Source organism: Gekko japonicus, unplaced genomic scaffold (assembly GCF_001447785.1).
Source record: "Gekko japonicus isolate JY-2015 unplaced genomic scaffold, Gekko_japonicus_V1.1 scaffold366, whole genome shotgun sequence".
NCBI classification, from domain to species: domain Eukaryota; kingdom Metazoa; phylum Chordata; class Lepidosauria; order Squamata; family Gekkonidae; genus Gekko; species Gekko japonicus.
In genome coordinates, this window is record NW_015159721.1 from 388,593 (window position 1) to 412,973 (window position 24,381).

Consider the following 24,381-nt stretch of genomic DNA (forward strand, 5'->3'; position numbering starts at 1 on the left):
CTTCCAAAATCAGTTAATAATTTCTTCCCTCCAGTTCTGTTCCTTCCATTTAATGTTAACTGCAAAGGCTCTGGGAGGGAATTGTAGCACTTCTACAACCTGCAATGCAACCAATGCAACATGATTACTATCAGAGTTTGTTTGTAATTACTTCAGTATGCAATTACTTTGGCATCTGCCAATGCTCACCACCAATCTGGGGCAAGCATTATGATGCTGAGAGCTCTTCCTAAGTCAAATTAAAGTCTGAGCTGGAAACAGTAAAGAGGAAATGGAAAAGGATTAAGAACATATGAACATAAGAGAAGCCATGTTGGATCAGGTCAATGGCCCATCCAGTCCAACACTCTGTGTCACACATCGAGGTGTTACACCCAGTTGCCAAAACCCAGGTGCCATTAGGAGGTCCACCAGCAGGGCCAGAACTCCAGAAGCCCTCCCACATCCCCGAAGCACCAAGAATACAGAGCATCACTGCCACAGACATAGTGTTCCGTTTACACCTTGTGGTTAATAGCACTTATGGACCTCTGCTCCATATGTTTATCCAATCCCTTCTTGAAGTTGTCTATGCTTGTAGCTGCTGCCACTTCTTGTGACAGTGACTTCCACATGTTAATTACTCCTATGGTGCAGAAGTACTTCTTTTTATCTGTTCTGAGTTTACTGTGCATTAATTTCATTGAGTGCCTATGAGTACTTCTTTCTCTACCTTTGCTATCCCATCCATAAATTTTGTAAACCTCTATCATGTCACCCCTCAGTCATCATTTCTCCAAGCTAAAGAGCCCTAACTTCTTTAACCTTTCTTTATAGGGAAGGTGTTCCATCCCCTTAACCATTTTAGTTGCCCTTTTCTGCATCTTTTCCAATGTTATAATATCTTTCTTGAGGTGCAGTGACCAGAACTGTACACAATATTCCAAGTGAGGCCACATCATAGATTTATACATTAGTATGATGACACTGGCTGATTTGTTTTCAATCCCCTTCCTAATAACCCACGGCATAGCGTTGGCCTTTTTTATTGCAGTCACACACTGTTTCGACATTTTCAGAATAGCACTTATGGACCTCTGCTCCATATGTTTATCCAATCCCTTCTTGAAGCTGTCTATGCTTGTAGCTGCTGCCACTTTATAGCTAGGATTTTTGGCTCCAATGAGCATTACTTTGTACTTGCCCACACTGAACCTCATTTGCCACACTGACGCCGACTCACCCAGCCTCAGCAGATCCCACTGGAGCGCCTCACAGTCCTCCCTGGTTTTCACGACCCTGAACAACAGTGTCATCTGCAAACTTGGCCACTTCACTGCTTATTCCCAACTCCAAATCATTAATGAGTTAAAAAACACTGGACCTAGTACCAAGCCCTGCGATACCCCACTGCTTACCTTCTTCCACTATGAAAACTGCCCATTTATACTCACTCTCTCTTTCCTGTTAACAAACCAGTTTTTAATCCACAAGAGGACTTGTCTTCTTATCCCATGACTGCTGAGCCTTTGATTAGGAACTTTATCAAAAGTTTTCTGGAAGTCTAGGTAAATAACATCTGCTGGATCACCCTTGTCCACATGTTCATTCACCCCCTCAAAGAACTCTAAAAGGTTAGTGAGACAAGATCTTCCCTTACAGAATCCATGCTGATTCTTCCTCAATATCTTTTGTTCATCAATGTGCCTATTAATTCTATCTTTAATAATGGACTCCAGCAACTTACCCAGTATCAATATTAGACTGGCTGGGCTGTAATTTCCTGGATCTCCTCTGGAACCTTTTTTGAAGATGGGGGGGGTTATATGGCTACCTTCCAGTCTTTGGGAATGGAGGCAGATTGTTTCTGCCCCTTCCCCCCTCTAGTTTCTTCAGCCCTGCATCAGGGACCCCAGCAAAACAGGTTTTCCCAGGACACCCAATATCCATAATATGAGCATCTAACATCCTGGTAACACCATATGCTAAAATGCTTTATGCCAAGACATTTAGTTCCTGGAAAAACTACAGGGGGGGGGGGTTACAGTGCATATAACCCAGCAGTCACAGAGTTTGAGGCACCAAAAAGGGGTGATGGAAGGGGTGAGAAAGAGAACTCATTCTCTGCCACTGCTGATAGATAAGGGAGCTTGAGGACTCCAGCAGGAGGGACATTCAGAAACTCCATTATGCTTTTGATGGGATGCCTAAATTTTGGAACTGTGCTGGGGAGGTCAAGCTTTTTTCCAATTTTGGAGTGTGGGGGGGTAAGAATAGCTGCCAATTCCAGATTGAGCCAGGAAGAGTTTGCCTATCACTATACAACACTGCTGGTTAGAAAGGAATATGCTGTAGCCCTCGCGGCACTAGAGTTGGATCCAACCAGCTTTTTCGCTCAATCTCACCACTCCATATTCCGCATTGTTGTTCTGCATGATCATAACATAACTTTCTTTGGCAATCGAAGGGGACCTGTTCTTCCCTTTCTCACCAGTGGAAAAGCTGAGTGGATCCAATAAGATATACCACTCTAGACCAGATGCAGAAATCCATGTAACCCAGTACTCAGCCTTTTGACAGTGGCCATCCAGGTTCCCCTGAAAAGCTGATGAGCAGTGTGACGTGAAGATCACCACTCCCTGATGTTTGCAGGCAGCCCATGACAATCAAGAGTACACTGTTTTTCACCTTGGAGCTTCCGATCCTAGCTATCATGGCCAGCTACTCTTGATTGGTGTAGTGTTTGGTGTCGTGTTTAAGTGCGCGGACTCTGATCTGGCAGAACCGGGTTTGATTCCCCACTCCTCCACTTGCACCTGGCTGGATAACCTTGGGCAAGCCATAGTTCTGACAAGAACTGTCCTTGAAAAAGAGCAGTTTCTGTCAAGAGCTCTCTCAGCCCCACCTACCTCACAGGTAGTGAAGGGCAGGGTATAAATCCAATCTCTTCTCTTCTTCTTCTAAGTATCCTTTTTAAAAATTCAATCTCTGTGTGAAGGAGAATTGTAAACTGAGGCCCTTACACTGAAATCCATCTCCAAGTCGGGCATCTGATGTTCAGTCTTTGCTTAAATCAAAACCTAATATATAGCGTGGGGCCATTCCGCAACTCTGCGTTACGCACAGGGATAACGGTACCTTGGGTGGGTAGATGGCGTGACGTGTAAATTATTCAGCTTTCAAAACAAAATCAAGAGTCCTCCTACTGAACACTCCATAAGTGGTCCTTAAGGCGTTAAGCTTCTGGTTTACCAATTAAACATGATACCTTAACAGTGCAGCACGAACTGTCTGCTCTCTGTCTTTAAGTTGTCAGCAGTCGCCGTTACTAATGTGGGTCTGTGGGTGGATGCAAGTGTGCGCTGAAAGCAGATGCAACGTGCCGGACCGTGGAACTGATTGCGGTGAAAGTCTTTGCTAATAGAGATGTCAATGAAGCGAAAGAGCTTTCATACCTGAGTTAACTAGCTGCTGCTCCATGACCCCGCAGCCTAAGACCTCCATCCACTCTCCCTGGAAGTTGATCTCCATCTCGAAGGAAGGGTGAGTAAATGGGAAGTAGCAGTCCACCCATCTAATCTCAAGCCCTATTGACAAACAAAAGAGGTAAGGCAAAAAAGAAAAAAAGATTAACTGATTAAAAAGCTTAGTTCTCCCACCCTAAGTAAAACTTGCCCTTCAGTTAATGACATCAATTACTGCAGCAATCCACGGAAAATAAATAACAAACTAACCAATTTACAATACTTTTTTTGTGTGCCTGTGAGGCAATAAGTCTTAGAACTTGGTGTGTGTGTGTGGGGGGAATAGCCATGTCTTTTCTAATATGAAAAACCTTTGTGCAATTCAGGCACCCTTTAAAACCAAATCAATCACTTGTCAAACTCTAGTAACCACCTGGCATAGAAGGAAAATGAGCCAAGATCATGGGGCAAAGCCGGTAGTTTTGTTATGCTCGGTAACTGGAAATGACTAACAGCTCCCCAGATATATAGCAAAATCTTTTTATTATTATTATTTTACAATTCTATTCCCCCCCCCACTATTACCTTAATGACTTCTTTTGACAAATCAGCCTCCACAGATTTTTTTTTGCACTATTAGTGCAATCCGCTTTAAACACAAAGCTATTCTCTTCTGATTTTTGCCGCTGTATGAATATTTTATAGAGCTGTATAATGAATAAACACTATATATAAAGTACTGATATATTTCTAATATATACAGAACAAGCTCCATTAACCAACTGGCACAGGACATTTTTTTAAACACACACACATCCACCAGAGGTTGGGTAAATAGAAGGTCTGATCAACAGAGCGAAGTCCTGAGGCCTCATGCCAAAGGTAAAGCTAAGCAATGTTCAATTCAAAGTGTCGTCTTTACCCAGATGAACAAGTGTGTAAAATCAGGGGCAAGGAATAGAAAGGCTGGATTACAGGAAAACGGCAACACACGCTGGGAACTAAGCCAAGGAGGAGGAAATAAAGCACTTGCAGCCAAACCGGGCTGGTTATCTCAGTACAGGGAAAACGTTTGCCAGGGAAAGAATTTGTAAGGAGAATGAGGAAACTGCATGGCATCACATGAAGAAATTTAATGGGGTCAAGAAACAGCAGGTGACATGAACGTGGTGACGTGAAATCTGATCCTACTGGACTGATCAATGGGGGGGGGGGCAGCTAGTGCTGTGCACCGTGCCAAAAGTCTCATTTTGCCCCTTATGCTATTTAACTACTACCGGACTAGAAGAGGTTGAGGAGCTGTGGTGGCTCAAGTGGTTAAGACGCTGAACTGCAGGCTGTGGAAGGTCAGCAGTTCAGCAGTTCGAGACCCGAGTGTGCCGCATGACGGAGTGAGCTCCCGTCTCTAGTTCCAGCTCCTGCCAACCTAGCAGTTCGAAAGCAAGAAATTGCAAGTAGATAAATAGGTACCACTTCGGTGGGAAGGTAACAGCGTTCTGTGCGCCTTGGTGTTTAGTCATGCCAGTCACATGACCATGGAAATGTCTTCGGACAGCGCTGGCTCTTCGGCTTTGAAACGGAGATGAGCACCGCAACCCTAGAGTCGGACTCAACTGGCTTTCGAGCAAGGGAACCTTTACCTTTACTAGAAGAGGTTGGCTTGAGATCTGAGGTGAGGGATCAGTTTAAAGTATTTGCTATTATACAGTCAGCCCCTCGTGGCCTTGGACCCTCACATCTGCAAGACTGCCCCTCCCCCTACGCTCTGCTATGACAGCTTCACTCATCCGAGCAGGAACGTCTGCAGATGCCAAACTGCAAATGGATAAGATCAACAACAGCCTCCTCTGTTGTGGCCCCCGCCTTGTGGAATGGCCTGCCTGAGGAGGTCAGGAAGGCTTCCACTCTCCTGGCTTTTCACAAACTATGCTAAACTGAATTATTCAAGAGGGCTTTTCTATGCAGGCGATAGGGCTGCACTGTACAAAAGTTGCTTGGATACATTATTGGGGACTGTGGTCTGTATGATTTTCCATCATTTAATTCATCACGTTAACATTTATGCTTTGCTTCGGTTCTCTTTTTTAGACTCCTGGCTGGTTCTGCAACCCAAATCTTATTTCATTTTTATTGAATTTCCCTTCTTGTTCTTTGTATTGACTCACCCCGTGTAATCCGCTTTCAGTTCAACTGAGAAAGGCAGACTGTAAATAATGTAAATACAGAAACAAACAAATAAATGAGCAAACGGATGACATCCGATGAGGCTTCTTCTTTTCACCTAATCTAGGTGGAACTAGGAATTCTTAGACATGCATCTCGTAACTGCCCCCTCATACCATGGTGATGGTATTCAGCCGGTTTAGGATGCGGTGGCATTTCCCTTGAAAGATCAGGTCTTGAGTGTAAGGGAGTCTCTAGATCTAGATTAGTAAATGAATGTTCAAGTGGCATCCATTGCGTGAATATGCCTTCCACCAAGTCCAGCTGGTGTGTCAGCTGCGCCCCCTTCTGGGGAAAAGTGACTTGGCCACAGCTATCCATTCTCTGGTTACATCCAGGTTTGATTCCTGTAATGTGTGGTTGTACATGAAATAAATAGTTGGAATGGCTGGTCAGAATAGAGCAGCCAGACCGAGGCACACTGTAGTGATCATATTGCTCAAGTGCAGGAAGATCTTTTTTTCTAGATGCAGGCTCCAGGGCAGAGAGGGACAGGAGATTTACCAAATGAGATGCAGCACTTGAAAATGATACAACATGGCTCAAAGTATCTGGAAGATCTTCATCAGCCATCTCCAACAAATTCAGAATCCCCTCTCCCCAAATATTTATAAACATAAAAGTAGCAGTGGATATTTGTATCAATATGTTCCATCTACAACTCAACATGACCTTCAGCTCACATTCAGGGGTCATAAAATGCCACGTATCAAGGACCAAGAGCAAGGAAGCATGGCAAATGAAGCTGACTGTACAAAAACAGCATTCACAGACACTACACATGAAAATTCTCAACAGGAAAAAGAAGTTCTGTTAAAAACAATGTTTGTGTGGGAGTTTTAATTGCAATGTTATCTGTTAGATCTTCTGCTAAAAATATTCCCCTTCAACAGCTCTGAAACTTGCCAACATCTTGCATGAGTTCTCATGCTAGCCTGTAGTTCCGTGATAGATAACTGTGTCATCTCTGAAGGCAAGAGTTCTCGCTAGAAAATAATTTTGAGAACCAGCCTTGAAGGACTGGAAGAATATTAATCTAGTCCAGCATTCTTCAACCTGTAGAAGCTGAGAAACAAAGCAAGGGTAATGATTTGGCCATCCTCTACTGTCGGTCCCCAATGTTTGGTACTCAGAGATAGAGCGTCTAGCAGTGGTGGGGACTCCATTTAGATATTGTAGCTACCAATGGCATAAATCAGTCTAATATGTTTCAAAAGCCACTGAAGATGACAGCAATTGCCTGTAATAGCAATTTATGCTGTGCACAGCTAAGTATTGCATTATCTCAATACTAGAAATAAGGCCCGTTGTGGAAATAAATACAACGAGATCTAGAAAGAGGCTCTGGGAGAGTGCTCTGGCTTTGGGCAAACAGTGTCAGTCTGCTTTTAAAACATGAACCTGGGACCTGCACACCACCAGAATACAGCAGATTCCATATGCAACTGACATTCCAACTGCCTTGCGGGGGGGGGGGGAGTTTGAGGTGTGGAATGGAGTGAAGTCCAATCCAATGTTTGGTACTCAGAGATAGAGCGTTTAGCAGTGGTGGGGGACTCCACTTAGATATTGTGGCTACCAATGGCACAAATCAGTCAAATATGTTTCAAAAGCCACTGAAGATAACAGCAATTGCCTGTAATAGCAATTTATGCTGTGCACAGCTAAGTATTGCATTATCTCAATATAGGGAAAGCCAGCGTGGTAGAGGGATTAGAGTGCCAGAGAGACTCCAGCTGGGATTCCCACTCTGCCCTGGCAGCGTGCCCGTCACTCTCTCCACACAGGACTCTGAGGATGAGGGGGGTTATGTGGCAAGCCTCTTAGGGTCCCCATGGGGAGAAAAGAGGGCACAGATCGCTAAACAATTAATTCATAACGTACATTTATTTAATTTACTTCCTTTATACCTCACCTTTCTCCCCACTGGGGACCCAAAAGAGCTTAGAACACTGTTCTCCCCTCCTCCATTTTATCGTCACAACCACCCTGTCAAGGTAGGTTCAGTCGAGAATGTGCAACTGGCCCAACCAGGTCAGCTAGCAAGCTTCCGTGGCAGAGGGAATGTTCAAAGCTGGGTTTCGCAGACTCTAGTCCAGCATCCCGAGGACTGTCCCACACTGACTCTTATTGTGCTTAACACTAATAGAATAGCGTTAACATTGACAACCTTGCTCAAGTCAGGAGGGGCTTCTGCAGTCGGCAACCTGCAAATGGGCGAAATCGACAACTACCCACGCATTTGCTTTCTCTGTTGCGACTCCCATCTTGTGGAAGTTTGCCCAAGGACGTCGGGAAAGCTCCCCCTCTCCTGGCCTTCCTCAAACAATGCAAAACCAAACTATTCAAGAGGACTTCTCTGTGCAGGTAATATGGCTGCCCTGTACAAAATGATTTTAAAACTTCCTTGGATAAATTATTAGGGATTGTGGTCTATCCCGCTGTGTATAGCCTACTGTAGGTAAGATCCTATTTATGTAATTTCTGAACTGCTTAATGTTTCATGTGAATATTTCTGCTATGCTTCAGTTCTTTCTGGTTGGTTCCAGACTCCCACAGTCCTAATTCATCAGTTACTGATTGTCCCATTTTGTCCATTGTGCTGACTCGCTGTGTGTAATCTGCCTGGAGTCCCTGTGAGAAAGGTGTACTACATGTAACATAAATAAATTAAATAAATAAAAAGATTGACTATCTCAGACCCATCCCAACTTTTGCCTCTGTTCCCCTGCCCTAGAGCTTAGGGCTGCAAGTTTCTGGCCACCTACCTACTACACTAGTCTGTGCTAGGAGAGGTGCTCTTGGCTCTTCTTACGAGGATGCTTGTGAAGTATGTGTAAGAAAGAGTCTGGACTTCATTGCTGTAACTGATCTTGTGCTGGTCACGAACCACATTCATAAATTTGTTTTGATTTGTTTTGAAGTCTGGTCTGAGTTCTGTGACACTGTTATGGCATTCCTGGTGGCACCACATGTTGATTGGTGCTTTCTATGCATGGGCTTGGCCCGTGAGTACTATCCTGCCTGGTAGGTGGCAGTGGAGTTTTCAGATGCTGTCGTCAGAGCTACTGTGCTAGCCCTTGTTTCTGCTGCAATTACTGAGCTTCCTGCTTCACTGCTGGGATTGCGCAGGATTGTACCTTCATTATGCTGGACTGAAGGGTTGGCCTGCCAGGCACTTACCATCACCAAAGAGATGAATCACAAGTTTTGTCAATGCTTGCTTCAAACTGTGCTCCACAAGCTTTGTAGCTTCCATGGTGTGTGTCTCTTGTTTGTGTGGTGTTCGAAGACCTTTTTCAAACAAGGACAAACTTTCTCCCCCACCGATATTGCTGAAGAGCTGAGGAAAAAAGAACATTAAAGCAACAACACTTCGCATCTGTATAATGTTTTTGGTTTTTTTGAGTATTCAAAAAATTTCATATGCTTCCACTCAGTTATCCTTAGAATCTGATCAACATTTTTGTTCTAAATATTATTGTCCAAGTATCAGAACAATGGGCTTGTCTAAATCAGCCCAAGAGAGTTTATGGCTACATTCAGATTTAAACAGGAGACTCCAGAGTTCACTGTTCACATTCTTCACTACAGTTCCCCAGATCTCATGCATTAGTTCTTCAAAGCAATAGTGTCTGACCGGGGCCATTATACTCGCTAATATAAATGTTCTACATCTAACTTTTCAATAACATTTAAAGCTTAAAAAAAGGAGATGGTAATATGGAAAAGCAATAAAGCAGTAGCATCATAAAGAGTTCCACACTAGAAATGGACATACCTAGCCTGCAAGAGATACAGAGAAAATTCTGGTGATATTACTGTAATACTTTTAAGAGGGATTGCTACATTATACAAATTACATTTATCCTAACCACCACGCCACAGGGAAGGCTCTGTTGAGAGATTTGTCTGCGGGTCATTAGTGAGCTAAATGGCGAAGCAACAATTTGACCCTGGGACTCTCACAACCCACCCCAACACTTTATCAACAACAGGGGCCTATTTTTTTAATACGGCCATTATGGATTTTCCTTGGTACAGTAAGAGAATGAAGGCCTTGGGGTGGGAGGCGTAAAGGAGGCAAGTTCTGGATTTGGCAGCATGTAGTGGCTGCCGTCAAGATTGTTGTAATATTAATCTCCAGTAGGAAGATCAGTATGATCTACCTGACAGTAAACTGACAGCTACCTGTCAGCAGGTGGTGAGATAAGCCTGGTTCTGACCGGTTATAGCTGGCACTGAACAGTGTGCAGTCACCATGACTCAGCTTGCAGCTGATTGGTGGACTGATGTATATAAGTCTTGTACAGAAGCCATGAATGTTCTCTTCTGAGAAATAGCGTGTCTGGCGAAGCAGTTTGATTGTATATTCTGTGAATAAAACCCTTGTACATAGTGTACCACTGGACTGTGCAGTGTGGTTACTATAAGGGACAGAGCAGCAAGAACTACAGCAAAGAGCTGGTAAGGCTGGGAGGCTGGAAAGTCCATAAGGGTGCTGACTAGCCTAACGGCAGGCCTTGGAACCCTACACTCACGCTCCCGCAACAAAGATATATGTAGACATTTACCAAGGTCTTTAAAGGAATACACCTAAAATCAGGTAAACATATGCTACTTACAATGCAATCCTAAAGAAAGTTACCCTGTTCTACCCCATTGACTTCAATGGATTTAGAACAGTGTAGTTCTGTTTAGGATGAACTGTAAATATCTTTATGGAGCTAGAAGTCATCATTGATCAATTACACTATTGTGACTCTCCTGTTGATAATGTATGTTTGGGCTTAGCACCTATCTGTTGTGAATCTCCTAAAGGATTCCGAACTCCAGGCCTTCTCCCAATCACAGTCCTATCATAATTTTTTTTAAACAACACACATTTTATATTCCATTTTGTTTCTTAAAAACCGAATGAACCTTGTGTTTGCAATTATGCTAAATTCCCCTTAAACTAACTCCATTCTTTTAAATCCACTTCACCTGAATTCAAAACAATTTTTTTTGTGTGAAATGCTCTGCAGCCTACAAACTGATGGATTAGCAGTGACACTAATGCGGAACCTGTGCATCAACAACAGCCCTTCCTGCCATCACAATCACTCTTTGACACAATAAAACCTGTAAGATCACACCCTGGCTCCTATGCTGTCAGTCAATGAGCAGATACTCAAGTCGATGTGTTAATAATGGAGTACCCTATGCTGTTTACAGTGGGGACTTTAGTTTGGGAGGGGAAACAACACAAATTATTTTAGACAGCAAGCTACATCAGCTTTCAGTGCAATCACTGACTCTTTGAGTCCACAAGCCACGCAATAAAGAAAGCTGGGCTTGTTTACATTGTTGGAATCCATCCAACTTACATAACGGAAATGGGATTCAGAAAAGGACAAGCATGTCCCATTTTTAAGAGACAGGCTATACTACGCACTAGACAACACGTATTGCTGGTGTCAAGTCTATATTCCTATATTTTTAATCTAATTCACAGAAACCGCCATTCATTATTTAACGGAGGTGTCATCTATTTAAGTTAATTTAATTCTTTTTATCCTACCATTCCTCCAAGGATCTCGGGGTGGTATACATTGTTCTCCTGTCCTCCATTTTACCACCACAACAATCCTGTGAGGTAGGTTAGACTTAGCGAGCGTGAGCTTCATGGCAGAGAGGGGATCTGAACCCAGGCCTCCCAGATCCTAGTCTGACATTAATGGTCATACCGCACCCTCTCCCTCTTTTTACAGGGACATGTTGTGTTCTTATTTATCAAAACAAATTGGCACAGGAATTTCTACAACGTACAGTGTGAAAAGTACTGTATCTTATATTCAAGTTTGTCCCGCTCTGTGGATACTGAAATATATGGACTGGAGACACTTACACAGAAGGAAGATTTTCCTGCAAACTCATGGGGACCCCCCCAAAAAAAGGCTTGCAGAAAAATCTGAAACTTAATTAAAAGGCGGGGGTGCTGCAAAACCTCAAAATAGAGAACTTTTGTCTGTACTTGTGCAAAAATGCCACTCATGCATGTGTGTCAGAGCGTCAGTGGAGGTGCTGCAGGTGGGTAAGGAAAGGACTCACCACCGCTAGCCCTGTCTTCACTTATTGTCAAGCGGCAGTGCCATGGGTGGAGGGAGGGAGAGGAACACTAACTGTTGCTGATATGGCCACCAACAGGCCCACCAATGCTATCTCTTCAGCGGCAGCCCTGTGGGTTGGGAGGAAAACATGGATGCACTTACCTGTAACCGTAACATTCATCAAATGTCTTCTGTGCAGGCACACATGGGACTGCCTCGCTGCAGGCCTGCCACAGAAAGGAAACTCCACAGCTTCCAGAGAACTCTAATTAATGAGTGCTCCCCCTCCCCTCCATCAGAGCTGGAGCCCTTTCCCTGCCCAAATGGTCACGAGAGAGGGGGAACACTCTTCCCTCAGTTCTTCCTTCACCACCGTGGAGCACAGAACAGAGCAGGCAGTGCAGCCCACAGCGGGGAAAGAATGGAGGGATGTGTGCCTGCACAGAAGACTGAACATAAGTTACAGGTAAGCGCAGCCATGTTTTCATCTTCTTGTCTTCTGTGCAGTCCTACATGGGAGAGTAGCAAGCTCACTTACCAAGGAGGTGGACGTGGGCTGATTATCGGAATGATGACTGCAGAACTGTGTTCCCTGAGATGTGAACCTCCCTTTACCAGGTTTCAATAGGGATAAAGCTATGCTACATCCTAGTTTAGACTTCCTTCCCAAGGTTGTTTCGGAATTCCATATGTCCCAGGACATTGTATTACCTGTGTTTTTTCCAGATCCACAATCCACAGCAGAGCAAGCACAACACATGCTATATGTGAGGGGAGTGTTACTGTTTTATTTAGATTGTACAGACACATTTAGAAAAGATAGCAACCCTTTCATCTGCTTTAAAGAGCCTAAAAAAAGGGAGAGCTGTGTCAGCTCAGACTCTTTCCAGATGGGTGACATCTGCAGTTAGAATGGCAATTATAGCATGACAAAGGTGGACTACCTCTTCCCCCTAAAGGCTCACTCAATGAGAGGTCAAGCATCTTCTGCAGCACTGAGGCAGCGTTTACTTTTGAGAGATCTGTAAGGCAGCAGCTTGATCCTCACCATCCACGTTTGTGAAACACTACTTGGTCGACGTGGATTCCAGGAGGGAAGTGGCTGTGGGAAAAGCAGTTCTCCTACTCTCTGTGTGCATGTAATTGCCACCAAAAATGCAGTCTTAAAAGAGAGTAAAGAGAAATCACACGTAGCTAAGGGTTTGAAAGGTTTATGAATGAGCCGAGAATTATCTAGAGATAAGCTCCATTGATGAACAGGTGGCATGACTGGGGGATGCAAATTGTACAAACCTTTGAGAAACCTCTTTGATAACAGATTATAAAGCACAGGTACAGAATCTATCCCCAAGTGGAAGATGGATATAGCAGCCAAGTGTACCTTAATTGAGGGTGTAGACAGGCCTAAATCCTTTAAAGAAAGTAAATACTCAAATATTTCTGCCACTGAGCAACTGTCAGGCTTAAGACATCTGTCTGAAGCCCATGACACAAAACGATGCTATTTGGCATCATGCAACTTCCTTGTAGATTGTTTGTGTGATATTAAGAATTCAGCAATTCTTTCAGACCACTGATCTACAGAACTAACCATGTGGTGAGGTGCAGAGCATCTTATGTTGTGATGTGGGATCGGACCTATGGACAGCAGATCCTCTGTCCCTGGAAGGGTTCTGTGCCTCTCCCTGGCTAACTTCCACAAGGCTGGGAACCAGGTTCTTCTGAGACAGAAGGGGGCTAGTAAGATGCATTCAATTTTATAACTTTGTGCAGTAGAGGGAAAAGGGGAAAGGCTGTCGGGACCACTGTAATCGGAAAGCATTCTCTAGGGCCTAGCTGTCCCTGGCCACCCTTGAGCCATACACTGGGCATTTTGTATTCTCTGCCAAAGCCAACAGGTCTACATTGGGGTGGCCCCATAACTTGAAGACTGGATCTAAGTACCCAGTGTTTATGGAGGGACCATTCATGTAGGGATCCTGAATCTCTGCTTAGTCTGCTATTTTGTCGTCCACTATTTCCATTGTCCTGGCCTGCTATGTGCATGGCTGTCAACTTGATGTTGGTTTTCTAAGGTGGGGGTGATTTTCTAAGGTGATTTTGCTCATTTGCAGATTAGTACCTGCAGAAAGCCCTGTTTTGGCGGAACACAACAGGACAACAATCTTGCAGATATAAGGATACAAGGCCATGAAGGGCTTTACATGTGACAGCCAATACCTTAAATTGAGCCTGGTAACTAATGCGCAGTCCGTAGAGTGACTGCAGGATAGGAGTAATATGTGTGCTCCATCTAGCTCATGACAGTAGCCAAGCCATAGCAACCTGGGCCAATTGGAGTTTCCGAGTTGATTTTGAGTGGAGACCAATGTACGGTGCATTATAGTAGTCTAGTCTTGATGCCACTGTGGCGTGGATCCAGGTGGCCATATCAAGGTAAGGGGCCAAGTTACAAGCTAAGATAAGCTGGAAGAAAGCCTTTTTTGCAGCTGTATTAACTTGCTTCTCCAGCAATAACGTTGGCCTAGTATAACCCTGACGCTTACTGAGTCAGCAAGGGTCAGCTGAACTCCATGAAACATGAGGAACACAACGTCCTTCAACATCTTTACCTTCCCAACAAGAATTACCTCTGTCTTTTCAGGGTGTACTTTCAAGTTGTTCACTCTTAGCCAATATAACACAGCAGCCAGGCCGTTATTCGGGACCCCTACCACATTGCCAGGAGAGCTGCGTATCATCCACACATAGATGATTGCCACCCCAAAGCTATGAATGATTTTTCTTAAGAGCTTTACACAGAGATTGTATGAGATTGCATGAGGGATAGAACTGTGTTATCCAAGATGAGTTATCCAAGAAGACCTGGAGTTGATCTGCTACTCCTATCTCAATTACTTTGCCCAACAAAGGGCAGATTAGGAACTGATGATAACTGGCCACATCATTTTTTTCTCTAGGGATGATTTTTTAAGTAGCAGATGGATAACCACCTCTTTGAGTGGCCACGGGAAGGTACTCTAAGGTAATGACTGATACATAATAGATGCTAAGGGTTTTTTGATGTGGTCCTTACATGATTTTAGCAGTCCTAGGAGTTTATCGACATCCATCATGGAAACTGGGTCGAAATGACCCATAAATAAACCAGGTGTGTATTAGACCTTTCTTCTGGTGTACCTATGTTACAACTGACATCCAGATCAAGGTGTATTCTCAATATTTTATCAGCAAAAAACCCTAGCAAAAGTATCACAGCTAACTGTTTCTTCCTGAGACAATAAGGGCTAAGCTACCTTGAACAATTGGGATGATTTATCTTATTTTATTTATTTATAATTTCAATTTATATACCACCCTTCTCTGAGTTCACAGAGCTCAGGGCAGTTAACAACATAATATTGTACAATTTAAAATTGAAAAACAACATCAATTGACACCAAAACAGTTTACAATTTGCATTGTAAACTGTCAGGACCCACGCCACCGCATTCTGGAGCAGATGGAATTTCCAGATCAGTCTCAATGGCAGGAAAGTGTAGAGCGAGTTACATTAACCCGATCTGGAGGTGACCTTTGTATGGATTACTGTGGCCAGGTCAGGGGGAGACAGGAAAGGGGCCATTTGCCTTGCCTGGCACAGCTTGTAAAATGCCAGCTTGGGGTGGTGTGTAGGCGGCCACCCATCAACAGATACAGCTGGGTGTCAACGGCATACTGGTGACATCCCAGCCCAAAACTCCATGCCAACTGGGCAAAGGAACGTATATAGATGTTAAACAACATTGGGGACAGGACTGCCCCCTGAGGAACCCCACATATTAAGGGGTAGATAGATAGTTGACACCCTCCCTCCTAGTACTACCCTCTGTCCCTGACCACACAAACTCCTATGTTGGCGAGGCGGTGGGTCAACAGGCCATGGTCGACCATGTTGAATGTTGCTGTAAGGTCTAACAATAACAGCAGTGCTGACCCACCTTGATCCAGTTGCCTGTGGAGATCATCCACAGGCTGTGAACTAGCTGAAGCTACAGTAATAAAGTAGTAATATTTCTTTGTCACCATCACTGCCGCTTCATAACTCTTCCAATGGGGTCTATAAAGTAATCTATCAGACTCGGTATGAGTTTGTTTACCACCATCCTTCTAGGCATCTCCCAGCCCTCTGCAGGTCACCCAGCTCCATGGTAAACAGGGCCAGTTTTCACCCCAAAGTGCTCACTCAGGGGCAACCTTGTTGATTAGCTTCAAGGAGCTTCATGCTTTACATCCCCACTGCAGCCTCAGCTTAAGCATGTGTTTGACATCCTACAAATACATACAATACATACAATACACATATATCCACTACGCAGCATTTATATAATTTAGAGGCAATCAGTCCCATTTTACAGCTGGGAAACACAGCAAAAAATGTCTTGCCCAAGATCAGTCACAGAATCCATCATACAGAATTTTAATACCAGTCCCACAACCTCTGCCAACCATTAAACAGAATTTAAACATCAGCCCCACAACCTATGCCAACCATCTACAGTCAGAGAACACATATTTATTTCTGAAAATACATTTAAAAGAATATATGTTACATCAAGTTTGCTTCCTTAGTGTGCTGTGTGAATAAAAGTTTTGGCATCATTGCAACCAAAATGGCATAAGAAATACAGAGGCTTGGATAAAATTTCAGAAGCCCGTTTCCTTGTGGTGCACGTACAGCGCAACCCAATTTAAAAAACCAGAGGTTTTTATGGATCTAGATGTAATTAAACCTCTTCATGTATTACAGTAATTGAAACAACAACTTGTGGTTTAAAGCAATACGTATGGCACTTGTCATCTTATGCATTTTATTATGCAATATCAGGGTGCACTCTGAAATGCAAATGGTAATCTCTTCTGAGTAATTAGATTCTGAATACAGTCAGCAGTAGGAAGCTGACTTATCAGAAGGATTCTCCTACATCCCTTCAGATAAGTTTTCCAAAAGGTTACAAAAAGGTTGGTATCCTCTAAAACATATGTCTCAAGCTGTTACCAATATGTGTTCATTTGCTGCCAATTAAATCCCTTCTCTGAGATGCATGCTCTTTAGATTTGCACTAGCTCCCTCTGCTGGAGAGCACGTTGTACATTAAAGCATGACTTCTTTTTCAGAATGTTTAAATCAGACATGCCTTCCAGATTAGGTTTTGGAAACATGGATGGCACTCTAGCAAATACCTTCAGTGTATGAAGGTCCATGGAAATATGAGATATGCAATTTCTTCTTCCCTCAACCCCCCCCCCCTACTAGTCATTTACACTTCCATATTGGCTAGTTCATCTACTTTGAAAGAAAAAGCCACCAGTTTTTAGGTGTGCGAGGTTGGATATTGCCAGCCCAAATGGGATCCGTTACCATTGTAAACTAATTATCAGAAATGTAATGACGCATGCCTGCCTGCTTCCTGTTTCCTGGGAAACAGCATATCTCCCAGCCAATCTTAGCCTTGGAACCATTCAGAACTTCCTTGGCCAATCACACAGTCTTTTGGGGGAGTGGAGGGATATTTTAAACAGCACCCATTAGTTACATTAGCCATTTTGCGTCACATGAATGTTGTTGCTACTCATGCCCTGGGAGAGATGTTTTGCTTGGCTAGACAGATACTGCCTAGACTGTGTGCTGGACCAATTTTCTCAAGGTCACCTCTGTAAGGAGTGTAACGAGCCCACGTGGAAGTATGATAAAGCATGCAAAATATGTAAACTGTGTGGTTCCATAAGAATATATTGGCTCTGAAGAAGTAGAATCGAAACTCTCTCAGCCGACAAGAAACATCAGCCTGTTTTTTCAGCCTCCCTGCAGACCTGAAAGTTTGGAAACTAAGAAAGAGCAAAGAAGATTACAGTGTTTTCAAGGACTGTATACAGCCCATTTACTGGTCTTGCTTTAGGAAGGTTTCTTTGTATTCGTGTATTTGTTTCATAGCCTTTGTGCTCTAATAAGCAATAAGTATATGTGGATCACACTAAAAGATTTACAGTTTAATCTCCATGCATGATTTTCTCATTTATTATGTTTGAGACATATGCCTTTAAGTAGCACTTTAGTGGTATTTGACCTTGAGCAATCCATTCTCTCCACGGTGTATTTTGTTTTTGTCATTGTACTTAGTATCTCCGTGGTCCCGTTGTATTTAGTGTTAGAGACAGCACGTGCTGCCTTCCCAGGATCCTCCATCCAAAATTGTTTGCAGAGATGTTTCTTCTGCATCCCCCCCAAAAAAAACCCTGATAGGAAGAGTGGCGTTGAAGGGTCTCAAGGGCTTGAATCAGGCCAGATGCAAATGCAAGCAAAACAGGACTCTGTCTGTGAGATCAGGAACCCTTCAACAGAAGGGGTCCCTATCACGCAGGGCTGTACAGGCATGGACTTTAAGTAAATATCCACCAAAACCCATGCATTGACATACATTGTTCTCCCTATCTACATTTTATCCTCATAAGTTATGAGGATAAAATGGAGATAGGGAGAACAATATATGTCAATAACTGTATGAGGTAGGTTATGCTGAGAGTGTGTGACTTGCCCATGTCACCCAGCGAGTTTCATGGCTGAATGGGAATTAGAACCCAGGTCTTCTTCTCAATCCTAGACCAACACCCCAAACCACCACATTTACATTGCCTTCTCCTACTAGTCATGAAGGAGAGAAATCCTTTCACAAGTTCAATACGGCTGGTATTCATGGCTACCCAACACTCCCTCTCAACTTGTTTAGATTTTGTTACTTAATACACACACATGTGCACTGGCTCAGTGTTACTATGCTCTTCACAAAGGACAAGCAGTCTGTGCGCGCTTACAGACACCTTGAGGTGCTAGAATTCTTTTGAATGCAAAAGTTAATGAACCTATTTTTTACGGATTCACTATATTTCTCATTCCCCTTTTCAATATACTGCCACATTTTCACCTCTTACCTTTTCTTTTTTATTCCTGTCGTGGCACGACCGTATTTACATAAGCGAAGTAACACACAAGGTTACACAGGTTTCGAAGAAAAGAACTGAGACCCAAAATATAAGGGTTATGAATATGTTTCTACTGGAGTCCCCCCTGCTCCAGATATGAATTTTAAGTGCAAAGACAGACGTGCCGGAGGAGGAAGCATATTGATGTCTGGGGAACAAGCATATTGTACAGGGTTGTGCATATCCTTCCTGTGTGTGGAATGTACAGTCTGTGATGACTCTTGAATTCTATTTTGATATGGAAATATATAGTCCCAGACTACACATTCTCTTTCAGGTAAAATGAAATAATTCAAATAAGCAAAATCTAGCATCACAAACTTTCCAGATGCTAATTCACTAAAAAAAAAAATCTTTTTAAGACGTTCACTCCTAGATCCCACCCAGTCTTCCTAATCCCTTCCAAGACAAATCATGAAGAAAAAGATATCAAATATTTCCCAAAAGAAGCTTTGGACTACACTGGGGCATTTTAAAAAAGACAAAATCCATGCTGCAGGACAAATTTAACACAATAGTCATGTTCAAGAAACAGTCTTGAAAAAAACTTGCCATGTGTTTACAGAAAAGAACAGTGATTGATTAGATCATCTGCTCCTTGTCTGAAATGCTCACTCAAGGTGAACTGAAACATTTTGCAGGCACATTTACAAATGCAAGATGCCCGGACTCTCCTCTTACCTTGAAATCCTGGATTGTTTCCAGGTAGAAAGAGGACAAACAATCCCAGGGCACTCTCAAAGTGTCCTGGCTACCAAGTCGGAGGCCTGTCCCAGCAACCACAGGATTTCTCAGGTCACAGTCCAACATCAAAGCCCAGGATCCAATAACACAGTCCAAGTGCAAGGTCAGAAGACAGGCCAAGGTCTCAGTTCAGCATCAAAACATGTGTCCCAAAGGCTGGATCCAAAAGCAGTGCAAGGGTCAGGTAAAAAGGTTACATGAATTGATCTCCAGCAGGTCAGGCAACTGGTGGGACTATCAACAAGACTGCGGACACTTTGATCCCACACTGGCTCTAGCCTCACTGCAGTCTTATAATAGGGTGCTTCCTACATGTTCCATGTTAAGCTCCTCTCCACAAGGTGAGTCAGCTCATTTATTCAAGAGGGGGTAGTGGGAGCCAGATCTTGCAATGACATTGATTTCCCCAGCATTCCATCAGCAAAGGGGAGGCCTTGGGCTGCCAAACACACCCTCCTGCACCTGGTCAAAGCCTCAGCCCTTGCCCTTCACTTTCTCTGCTCCTGGGGTCATTCAGGAGACCATAGTGGGTCCGGCAGTGGACGGGTCCATGCTGGAACCTCCTGGCTTGAGAGCCCTACTGGCTCAGGGGGCAGCACCAATACTAACTCAGGATCCCTGTGGGGAGGCCCTGAGGCCTGGGGATGGTTGCCCTCCTCCTCCTCCAATGAGGACTCGTCTTCCCACACTAAACCAGAGTGGTCCATGACATCAGGATAAAGGAAGGTTATAAATGGGCTAGTTCAATAATCTCTACATAATTCAATGTCGAATGATCTACATTCTCATTTCTAAAGCCACAAATAAAACAAGCTAATGGTTATGCAAGGAAAGTTATGCAATCCTCCCCCACCAAAAAACCCACATTTGTCTGGCTTAACAAAACTACCACGGAATACCTCAGATGTTCGCATTCAGCAATAACATCTCAGTCATTCTCTTGAGAAAAATCATCTCTCCATTAAAAACCGAAATGACAGATACTACAGACACTTTCCAGATATAAAATATTAGGATGGTGCTTTCCTACAGTGCTCCTTTCAAAACAGGCACAGAGAATACAGCCAAAACCGAGATACAGTTTCTGCTTTCTCAAAGTGAAGTAAGAATAGCTTAATTGTCCTGCAAGAAACTAACCCAATCATAAGCAATGCTGAAGAATATAACAGTTTTATATGGATGAATTGTCACAAGGCGGCAGCAGCTCATGACAGCAGACAGGTCAACTGTGTATCTAACACTTCCCACGCTACACAATGCTGAGAAAGTTCTTCCTTATACTGCATCCACTTATAGGACTATTATAATTAATACTAAGGCAAAATGTGGCTTTAGTATGCAGAGTGCATACTAAAATTCTCCACATTACTTGGGAAGTCTCTAAGTAAATGGTTTGGACTCTTCAGTATTCTATATACAACCAATAGCTTGGCCATACCCCACAGATTTTTAAAAAAAACTTTTCCTAATTTTGAAAGACAACTCCATGTTAAATAAGGCTTGCTATTGGGCATGTTTTGAGAGCCAGCATAGTGTAGTGACTAAGAGCAGCAGAGCCTAAACTGGAGAGCTGAGTTTGATTCCCCACTCCTCCACAGGAAGCCTGCTGGGCGACCTGGGGCCAGTCACAGTTCTCTCAGAACTCTCTCAGCCCCACCTACCTCACAAGGTGCCTGTTGTGAGACATTCTCCTTAAGGTAGAGAATGTCACGGGCTGGGCTGGGCTGAGAGGCAGGAGACAGGTCTGGTCCAGGGTTGTTGCCAGGAGAGTCAGAGCAAGAGCCAAATCGTGAGTCCGAAAGAGAGGTCATCCGAAACAGAAGTCAGGAAGACAGGAATCAGAGCAAGAGTGGGGGTCTGAGAGCAGGAGCCGAAGGTGGATGTGAGGACTGCACGGAGGCGACTTGTTGCTTCCACTGCAAGTCCAATCCCGAGTGGGATCTATATAGGCCTCCATCCAGGATTCCCTTGGTGGCAGCGCCACTCCTGCTAATACTCAGGACCAATGCTCCCTCTAAGCTGTGGAATCTTGTGAGCAGAAATTCTACTGGCTTGTGAGCTAGTGGCATTAAAGTTGTGAGCGAGCGATTTGGCTGCTGCATAAACTAGTCTGCTCTGGAGCCATCCTTCCTGAGCTAAGACAAAAATGTGTGAGCTTGCTCACACTAACTCAGCTTAGAGGGAACACTGCTCAGGACTCGGCACTCACCATCCCTGCCAGCATGTGTCTCAGCAGCGGTTGGCTACGTTTCTGCAGAACTGCTCCCTCAGCCGAACCATCCATGGAGGTGAGTCAGGGGGGCTCCCCAGTTGCACCTGTACCTCATTGGCTGCTGCAGGACCAGGTGCGGGGTTTACAGGTTCAGGCGCTGGTGGCAGCAAGCTGTCAACTCCTGAGGAGTCAGAGGGGCCGGCTTCTGGCTCTGGCAATGCCGGCACCTCTGGCTGCGGTGCCAACTTAGGCGGGGAGTCAGCGCAGTCATCGCTGCCCATGACCGAGAAAAGCATGGTATAAAAACCAACTCTTCTTCTTCTCTTCATACAACTCCAGGTCCCCTCAGTCACGTGGAATTAGTTCCGTGGTTCTCTGTGTAACATTTCCACCCCAGTGTCTGCCAGGCCACTGCCACTCCCAGCTTAGGCAACCAAGATCACAAGCAGGCAAGCAAGACCAAGTCCTACCCTGAAGCCCGGGGGGGGGGGGGGGGCGGCCTTCTCCGGGGGACGGACCTGTCCTGCCAAAGAAAATTCTCCTCCTCAGAAGAGATTTCTCATCCCTCATCCCTCCCCAACTCTTCTTTAAGACCTTGGAGGACCTTTTCCTCTAGTCACTGCCACTACTTCCTGGGTGTTACCCCCAACCTGTTTGATGCCAGCAAGAGCAAACATGGCTGCTTCAGCAGCAAGGCACACAGGTAGGAATCCAGTCAGTCTTCTACAACATGTACAAGCTTTATTCTGCTATCAGCATCTCTACAGAGTACAGAGGCTACAGAAATTTGGGTGATGAATGCAGATACTAATAAAGAAAAAGAAAACAGGAGGAAAGATCATTCAAAAACTACAGTACCTGGCATCTGCTCTTCCCTCCCACCCAGGAGATGCAAATGGGTGCATGCATGAAGTACCTGGCTGTCACTCACGTGGACGTGCTTCCCCACAGACACAGGCCCTTTCTGCACTGACACTTAACTCCAGAGAATCTAAGCAGTCAAGCCTTAAAGCCTGACTTCGGATTAGTGTTCATACCCTCTGCACCATTTTTGTTCCTCCGGTTTATCGATTGTATATTCTGTGTATGCATTTTGCATCTACGTCCAAAACCAACATTTTTTGTGTAATTGGGGTTGGCACCTCTCTTATGACGTGTGTGGGGTGGCATCCAAAGGTTTGGCATTTTTTAAAAAATTTACAGAATTCTCCTATCGCAGCTGTGCAGTACTGTCCAGTAAGCACCTTCCATTTAAATCCTCATGGTTCAGGTTTTGCTCATGCCTTTTGTTATTTCCTTGAATGAAAGGCAACCAAAAAGAACACAGGCAAAAGAGGAAAAACCCCTCTTGAAACTGACCAGACTTCTTCTGAAATTTACAAGCAGCTGCAAAGCCCTTTCCCATATTGCCAAGGACAAGGTGATTCTCTGCTGTGAAAAATGGTAGAGTCACACAATCTCATAACATGGGGGAACATGTTTAGTGTACAGAATGCATGATAGAACCCACAGACACTGGCATTGCTAGCTGTGATTGTTGGCAGCGTGTGCGCGTGCACATGTATGCCTGCTGCAAAGTTGGTTGCAACTCCACCACACTTTGCACACTTGCTTTTGCCATTTCTCTTCCAAATCATGTGGGGGCCTCCCTTCCCTTTATCATTGCAGAATCCCTGAGAGGGGGCTGCTTTCCCCCAGTGCGCCTTTGTTTTTCTGTTCAGTAACCACCTTCCATTTAAATATACCTTGTTCAACTCCAAGACTAGAGTAGATGCTAAGCTGTCTTTTCTTATTGCTAAGCTTTGTTGGATTCCCCCCCTCCCTCCGTTCTTTATGCACCAAAGCATGACATGGAGACCTGTTTTCAAAGCTTTAGGCTTCCCATCCCTGTTTGTGTGTGTCTTAACATCTCATGTAATTCCACAATGACGATTCTGCCCTTGTTTGCATTCAGTAATGACATTTTTTCACCGATGAAGGGAGGGACAGCAGCTGAGCGGCTACCCTGCCACGGCTCAGTAATGACATGTTTTCACCGATGAAGCAGCTGAGCGGCTACCCTGACACACCCGGCTTGGTGCAGCAGGCAGGCAGACAGGCAGGCAAGGGAAGGGAAGGAGCTGAGGTGGGGAAGTCCACCCCCATCAGCTCGCTGCCACTGGGCTTCTGGCCTCCACTGGGCCATGGTAGAGGTAGAGTCAAAGTCCCACCAAGGGGCTGGCGAGGGGGACAGGCTTGGACCAGGCAGTCGTTTGCATTCCCAATGGGGGGTGCCACCAGCGCAAGTGCACCACGCAGCTCACTCTATCCCTTCCTTTTTTCCTACGGCAATCAAAGATTGGTGATAAACAACTTAAGAAAGATTAAACCAGCTTATTAAAAAAAAATAAAACATGGAAAGTCTAGGCAAGAGTGGAACTTGTACACCAATATGGGGGGACCACTAACCTTCTGCTAAGATTCTAATGACTACCCAAGAGTAAAAACAGACTGAAGAATCTCCTAGTTCAAAAACCATGCCCAGCCCATCACAAAACCGACCAATAATGAGTGGGAGGAAGGACCTCAGTGTGGGTAGAGGAGTGGCCTCCAAGGGGCCAGAAAAGGGGCGGGGGGAATCCAAGGAAATATTTCTGCTTATGAATTA

At 44.3% G+C, this 24,381-nt stretch overlaps 1 protein-coding gene across 1 annotated transcript in view; it reads right to left on the reverse strand.

Moving 5' to 3' along the window:
* Positions 1-24,381, reverse strand: part of FARS2 (phenylalanyl-tRNA synthetase 2, mitochondrial) — a 265,280-nt gene that overhangs the window by 235,942 nt on the left and 4,957 nt on the right. The window contains exons 2-3 of the mRNA XM_015421057.1: positions 8,850-9,009; positions 3,435-3,566 (exon numbers count right to left, since the gene is read on the reverse strand). Coding sequence (XP_015276543.1) covers positions 3,435-3,566; positions 8,850-9,009 — 292 coding nt within the window. The remainder of the gene's footprint in view (positions 1-3,434; positions 3,567-8,849; positions 9,010-24,381) is intronic.